The 7,412-nt window shown below is 44.8% G+C and overlaps 1 protein-coding gene across 1 annotated transcript in view; it reads right to left on the bottom strand.

Moving 5' to 3' along the window:
- KIF4A (kinesin family member 4A) overlaps window positions 1-7,412 on the bottom strand; it is a 33,618-nt gene that overhangs the window by 13,332 nt on the left and 12,874 nt on the right. Inside the window, exons 8-15 of the mRNA XM_019536253.1 lie at window positions 6,581-6,700; window positions 4,879-5,054; window positions 3,954-4,015; window positions 2,787-2,919; window positions 2,163-2,221; window positions 1,842-1,947; window positions 1,215-1,289; window positions 719-904 (exon numbers count right to left, since the gene is read on the bottom strand). Coding sequence (XP_019391798.1) covers window positions 719-904; window positions 1,215-1,289; window positions 1,842-1,947; window positions 2,163-2,221; window positions 2,787-2,919; window positions 3,954-4,015; window positions 4,879-5,054; window positions 6,581-6,700 — 917 coding nt within the window. The remainder of the gene's footprint in view (window positions 1-718; window positions 905-1,214; window positions 1,290-1,841; window positions 1,948-2,162; window positions 2,222-2,786; window positions 2,920-3,953; window positions 4,016-4,878; window positions 5,055-6,580; window positions 6,701-7,412) is intronic.

Here is a 7,412-nt window from a genome sequence, read left to right as displayed (position 1 = left end):
TTCCTGCCCTTTGGGCAGGGGGCTGGACTCGATCTCCCGAGGTCCCTTTCAGCCCTGATGTCTATGAAATTCCACTATCTGGTCATGTCAGGCACTTAGTTCCATCATTAAGTCATAGATATCTGCCAGCAACAGCCACTGCAGAGTACCTCTGTTATGGGATAGTCTGCGCTTACTGCCACAATTGAAGCAAATGTGCTTTTTTGGCTATGAGAACCAGAATAAGAACACTCCTCTGAGGAATTAGTTTTATTCTAAGTAGAAGGGAGAATGCAGATGAGCTAGGACAGTGGTTACCAACCAGTAGATCTTGATCCATCAGTAGATCTTGGAATCAATCCAAAGCTGGGGTGGGAGACTGAGTGCCCACGTACATGCACACATGTGCCCCAGCCCAGCAAGTCGGTCTGTGGTGAAGGGAAGGGGCAGGGGCTAGATTGAGGCCCCCATGGTGAGGGGCAGTGTCACAGAGGCAGAAGTAGGGGTAAGTTGAGTGGGGCCACAGCTAGGTGGGACTTAGCTGCTGAGGAGGTGCGCCCCCAAATAATTTTTTCTCCCTCTGCCTCTATCTGCCCCCCCTCCCTCTCCACAGACCTACCTGCTGGGCGGGGTGGGTAGCAGCAGTGCAGAGTAGACCTTGGGTTGCTTTTAAATGCAAAAAGGTGATCTCCTACTAAAAAGCTGGAGACCACTGAACTAGGATGTGCACTGGGCATACCTGGTATTGGGACTGGATAGGCTCTAGCTGGTTGTCACTCTGTGTTATTTTCTTGGCCAGCGCCTCTTTCAGAGCCAGGGCTTTGTTCAGTTCAATCAGCTCTTTGGACATCTGTGCCTGGCGCAAGGCATGCTGAGTGGTGAAGTCACCTGAAGATCTCTTGAAGTCTTGGCCTGTTCCTGTTGGCTGAAAAAGAGAGACAACTGCTGGCCAGAAAGCTGGCTTCAAGGAATATGCAATGGATTGTAGGGGTAAACTCTGACTTAGTAGACCTGAACTTCATTCCAACAATTGGAATTGCATTCCAATTTCCAACCCCTCCTCTTTCTCCCTACAGTGAGAAACTATTTTTAAAGTACCCAGGAAAAAGCACAAAAAAGAAGAAAGGAAAGACTGTAAATAGCACTTAATCATCAGAAATATGCAATTAGGAAAAAAGGAGCGAGGATGCTCTTGTTGAACTATTGCAAGAGACTTGCTGCATTAGGCTACTTACAGCTTCTGCCTCTGGTTCTGAGCTTCCCATCTCTGCAGTGGCTTCCATTGATGCCACACAAGCAGCACTTTCATCCTGCACAGGGTAAAATAGAGAACTTCAGTGTACAGTACATACCAAAGAGGTGAAGTGCAGTTAACAAGGGCTTCTTGGACCAGATATGAAGCCAGCTGTGGTCCTCCTAAAATCTTCTGCTGCCCTGAAAAAGCTACTTTTGAAAGTAGAGATTATAGACCTCCCATTTCACCACAGTTAGATTTGGAACATCTCAACTGAGTAGGCAAGTTGCACCCTAATTTCCTTTCTGCATGACACAAACTTCACTACTAAGTTCCCTACCAAGTCACTGGAAGCTTCAGGAGTTTCCAGGGAGGAAGAACATGAAGAGCTGTCTTTCACCATGACATGCTGTTAAGCAAGACCAGCAAGTTACCATGGAGTAAGCTACCATCTGAACACAGAAATTCAGCCAAAATCTAATAGCGTACCTTAGTATCCAGACCCCTGAAGATAAAATCTCAGCTTACAGGAAACCACCGCTTCAGAAACTGGCAGAACATTAGTGCCAGCGATCAAAGAGCTCTTTTGACATAGGCATCCCACTATGTTCCCTAGGTCAGTTCTTACCTGCAATTGTACTATTACTTGCTGCAAGTTTCGAATGACTTCTATGTTCTCTTTGAGCTCCTGATCCTCTAGAGTCTCTATCAGTTTCTCCAGATCAAGCTTGCACCTGAAAATTCAGACAGACAAGTCCACAGATCTTACCTGGCAATCTATTGGCATTGCTCCTGTTGAGCTGTTTGTCAAATTCTCTCCCTTTCCTCCATACAAATGGGCTTTGGACTAACAAATACAAAGTCCCAATCCAGGTCTTCCCACCCAAACAAGTACTGTACAATTCTGCTGCAATGCAGGCAAGGATACAAGAGGAAAAAAGACACTTACGCATCGTGCTGTCGGAGTTCCTCAAGTTTGGCGCTCATCTTTTCATTTTCTTGTTCTGTCTGAAAGTAAGAGACACCCAGTTTTCAGTAATGTAGGACAAGAAACAGCAACCCCTTTGGAAGAATAGCGGCTTCCTCATATTGTACTGAATTGGACTGTTTCTGAATTGATCAAGGAGAAAAAGATCCCTTGACACAGGACACCAGTTTGGGCTCTCTCTCCAAACCAGCAAGAGCAGCAGCACCTATGAAGTGCTAGAAGAGGGACAAGCAAGATAAATTTGTATCATCCCCAAGAAATATTCCACATCATTCAGCAAGACTGACACTGCAGGAAAATAGGCCACCAGGAGTCAAGATTGCCATTGTGAGTCAGTACTTCAGTAAGTAGTGCCATAGGTAAAATCATTTTCAAAAAAGAGGTCAATCCAGTTCTACCACATTCAATCCCAGAATCTACAGGGCTTGAACTTAGAGTGCTATACCCCAATGTCCTAAATTTTGAATTTCTAAGGAAGGAACAGAGCCATGGGTTCAAGAACATCATTAGTGTTCTGCAGAACTGTCACTCCAGCTGGTAGGAAGCTGTTACCCACATAAAAGTTCTCAGATGACTAAACCTTACCATAATGATCCTCTCCAACATCTGGGCTGTCTGACCTGCAGCCTCACTCAGACCTCGGCTCAGTTTCTCATTTTCCTCCGTTAGGGACTGGTTCTTCTCCATCAAGGATTGTAGGCTTTCTGATGGTGCCACACTAAACAAAACCCACACGTTATTCACATGTCCGCAAGTTTGAGGGCACAAGAGAGAAGAACAGGAAGCCTTGTCCCATGGAGCTTAGTTTAGAAGGCATGTACAGGTTTTCCTGGATTTATGTGGGTTCTTTATATACAAAATCACTCTTAAGTGATGACCATATTTAGACCAATGATTCGTTACATGCGAGGTAAATTCGCTGTTATGCGATCAGCATAGATGTCCCCTCCAAGCAGGTAAGTCTGTGGGCGGAGGGGAAAGGGTCATGGCCCCGCTTACTCCAGCCCCGGCTGCAGCGGTCCCGGGAGCAGCCAGCGCCAGCTGCCTGCAGCCACTGGGCTGTACTGTGATCCACCTGTCCCACCATGCCTGGGCTCACTCCAGCTCCTGGGCTGCACCGTGTCATGCCGTGGTGCAGGCAGCTGGTGTCAACTGCTCCCCAGCCCCAGCTGCAGCTGTCCCAGGAGCAGCCAACACCAGCTCTGTCTGCACCAGTGCAGAGGTGAGTGGGGACAGGTGGAACACGATGCAGCCCAGCTCGCGCTGGCTGCTCCCAGGGCCACTGTAGCCAAGGTTGGGGTGTGTGTCACTGTTCCCTCTGCTTTGCTGCCTTGTGCAGCCCTGGGAGTGGCACCCCTCCCCTCCGCCCCTTCCCTAGTCCCAGCCTCACTCCCTCCCTCACTGCCATGGGAACCTAACCCTAATTTGTTACATTGTAAAGTGGGTTCACTTTGTGCAAATTTGATGCATGTGCTGCTCACTGGGAATACATGTACAGCATAAATTGAGGGAAACCAGCAGAGATAAGGTATTGTTATGCTTATTTTTCTTCTACAGTGGAGATTCAGGTTACAAATAAACCACTGGTGCAGCAAGCATGACAAGGAACTTGCCAGGTACTTCAGAAGTTAATACTTTATTGAGAACAAATAGTTTTGAGCTTCTGTACAACAGGGAAAAAAAGCCCCCAAGGATCTCAGGTTGGCAGACAGTCTCCATTTATATTTAGTGCACTAAGTCTACTGTTCTTACTTGATAGACACAGGGAGCGTTCCTCCATGGGCCTGCAACAATAAGACCTGGAGTTGTTGCACCTAGAGAGACAATGAAACAGTTACCAACTTCAGAATCTACCTCCCATGAACAGAGTCCTTAGGCTGGATTCAAGAAGCAATGAGAATTCAAAGGGGAGGTATTCTCTCTCCATCCATGCTAATGGACAAGCACTGCCTTTCATGCATATTGTAGAATCTACATCACACCACCTCTTTGTTAAAGGTTTGCGTTAAAAGGACATTGAGAGGAAAGGTAGGGTGTGAATTTACAGCATGAAAAACTCTGGCATCTCCCCACAGACATGCAGCAGGCATTTAGTCAGCTCACTTGGTTTTCAAAGTCTAGACAAGGAACTGGCACAGAATACTTAGTGCCCTGTAAACTCTATGCTAACTTCTCCACAGACTGCTGAGGCACCTTAGGGCTGGTCTAAAAATCTACCTTGACCACTGTATTTATTTTGGCCAATGAACTTTCTTCTGGTTTAATCACCTATGGACTCTCTTCATACCCTTTCTTAAGTTTATGAAGCACAGCTGTGGAACGTTAGCTAACTGCCACTGTTCACTCTAGAGGTGACTGTGCTTTAGGGGAGCACACGGTGCAAGAGAAATACAAACTGACACTTGTCTGCAATCGAACCATGACCTTTAATGGCCACCTGAAAGAGAGTACAAGAAAAATGAATTCACATCTGGAACATGCTTATGCTGCATGTAAGCTACAGAGACCACTGGGGATCAAAAACAAGTGCTTCTGCCTTCATCATGCCCCAGCTCAATGAGCTTAACCAGCAGATTTGCTCTCAACCTTGCCACAAGAGAATGAATGCTTACGTTAGCTATGCACGCACATGGCACCTCTCCCCCAACCCCACCCCACCTAGCAGAGAGCCCAATACCTGTTGTTTTAGATGATGCAACTCAGCTGTCTGTGGATCAATGTTGACAACTGGTTTATTTTTTATTTTTCTTGCCCTGTCAGCATAGCGAAGAGTGTTTAAAGTTTCTTCCATGTTGGAATCCGCTGGGCTCACGCAGGCAATCATAAGCGTGTGGCTGTTGCCACCCAAGGAATCTGAAGAAAACAGAAATGGACAGGGTATTTGCATTTCAAGATGCAGCAAGAATGGCCAAGTGGGACAGTAGTAAGAAGTCCAGGGCCATCTTACCAAATTTCAACATGGCCTGCACCAGGCCTACATAATCCTCCACTGGATGAATTTTGACTAATGCTTTTTGAAGTGGCATTCTCGGTTTGCTGCTGCTGGTATGAACCTCAACTTCTCTACTCCCTGCCCTAGCCCCTACTCCCTGCCCTAGCCCAAGAAAGTAAACAATTCTTTGCTTGAAACAGACTATTTTGGATCCCAATTCCAAACACCCATAGACATCAGAAAGCCCCAAATAGGATGCCCATCCTGACATGCATCCTTTACCAGTTTTTCAAGCGTTCTTCCTTCTGATGGCACCAGCTTCCATATAGCAAGCAGAAGTTTCAAGAACATCCAAAACTCGTCCTCTGGCAGTTTGAGAAAGTTTTTTCTTAATATGAGCTACCCATTAAGACTTTTTTGGTTTCAAACTCAGAGCACTATCAATGATGATCTCCAAAAATGGTACTGATGGTTCTATACAGCCCAGAATTCTCAAATGGGTTTAAACTATGGTTCCTTCTAAGAGGTTTTAAATACTACTAAAAATGGTCCGCATGCAGTAAGTTACTTACATTTCACAAAACAGACTCATTCAGTAAAATGAATTATTTCATGTTTCCCAGACTAGAGTTTCATTAAGACAAAAATCAAGGGTCCAGGTCAGTAATTTAGGGCATGACATTAAATTATGTCATCACTATCCTAGACAAGCATTATACACTCAGAAAACTCATAGTTACAGTTAAGCTTGTGAATGCCAAAGGTCATGCTATGAAATGCCTTAAACTTTAGTCTGTCATAACCAGGGATCCTGTTTTTCTTTGTTTAAGAATCAGAAATTCTCTGATAAAAAGTCCAGAATTCTTTCATTACAACCCCAAAAATCCACATTTTCCTACAGTTAAAATGAAACACCACTATATATATTAGGTACCAGTTTATATCAATAAAATATTGTTCGTTACAATTTTAAAGAAATTTGTAAGCCTGCCAGTGCCTCAATCATTATAATAAAATAAATTCTACATTTTCCCATTTAAAGGAGAAAATTATGGATTTTCCCTTTAAATGAGAAATCCAAATTTTCCCTGTTAAAAAGGAAAAATCCAAGTTTTCCTGCAGCAAATGGAAAACTTGGATCCCTGGTCATAACACTGTGCAGCACCTGTTGAGCTGTGACTTGAAGCACATTATTGTTTTTCATCCCAGATGCAAGTCATTTAGTATAAAAACCCTTAGGTTTCAAAAGGTTTTTTCCCCTTCAGAGAGAAAGTACTGTATCAAAAGTACAGCAAGTCTAATGGCTAGGGAGAGAAAGCAAAAAATAAAAAAAGGCACAAAGTCACGCAGAGATATCACTTGACCTGGAGGCTTACAAAGCCTGAGTTTATTAGTCTTTGCCAGTCAAGTTTCACATGGATTTAGAATTTACGAGTTTGGCTCTTACCTTGCAGCAGCCGTGTTAATTTAGAGTCTCTGTAGGGTACAAAACCACCCTTTTTGTTTTCCTCACCAAGAGCACTGATCACATTTCCCAGGCACAGAAGGCCTCTGTTGATGTTGATTCCTGTACATAAATAAACCTCAAATGAGTACATCTAAAATCTGTTTTCTGTACCCAGCCAGAAAATAAAGCTCAGCACCCCCCCAAAAAAAACTTCAGTTCCCAGAAGGAAACTGGCATCTGGTCTCGCCGTTTTCTTCCTCTAGCTTGAATAAAAAGGGCTGGGACCATGGTTATAGCACCAATGTGCTGCAGAAGGCCATTTGCAAGAGAGCAGGGTCATAAACTTCAGTGTTCTTCAAAGAGCTGCCCCGCTTCTCATGACTAGGGTAATTCAGCCCTAGTCAGAGGAAAGTACAAAGTCTCATCCTGTTGGCTCTTCTAACGCTAATCCAACAATAAGCACTGTTCTCCCCTGCACACGGTCTGTACCACTGAAGTGCAGTGACCATTTGTTTTGCTATTTACAAGCCTTTAACAAAAGTGGCAGGCAGAGAGGTTTTGGCATTTTTTCTTCAGGCATCACCATTACATCAGACATGTCTTTCTTTTAAAAACCTGGTGCAGTTGTCAGCTACTGTGCAAGGTTGGGAAACTAGTCTCATCTCCTACCCCAGGGGAGATGAAACTTCCTGGCAGGCAGGCCATGAGGCAAGCCCTGCACCCTCCCTATATACCACTCTGATCCCCTTCCATTGCCTTATAGGCTGCATGACGCACACAAAAGGTTGCCTGTGACACTTGTGATAGATGTGCTGCAGGTTGGCTGCTTCTC

Source organism: Crocodylus porosus, unplaced genomic scaffold (genome assembly GCF_001723895.1).
Source record: "Crocodylus porosus isolate Cpor-Errol unplaced genomic scaffold, CroPor_comp1, whole genome shotgun sequence".
NCBI classification, from domain to species: domain Eukaryota; kingdom Metazoa; phylum Chordata; order Crocodylia; family Crocodylidae; genus Crocodylus; species Crocodylus porosus.
This window is presented reverse-complemented; position numbering and strand designations above follow the sequence as displayed.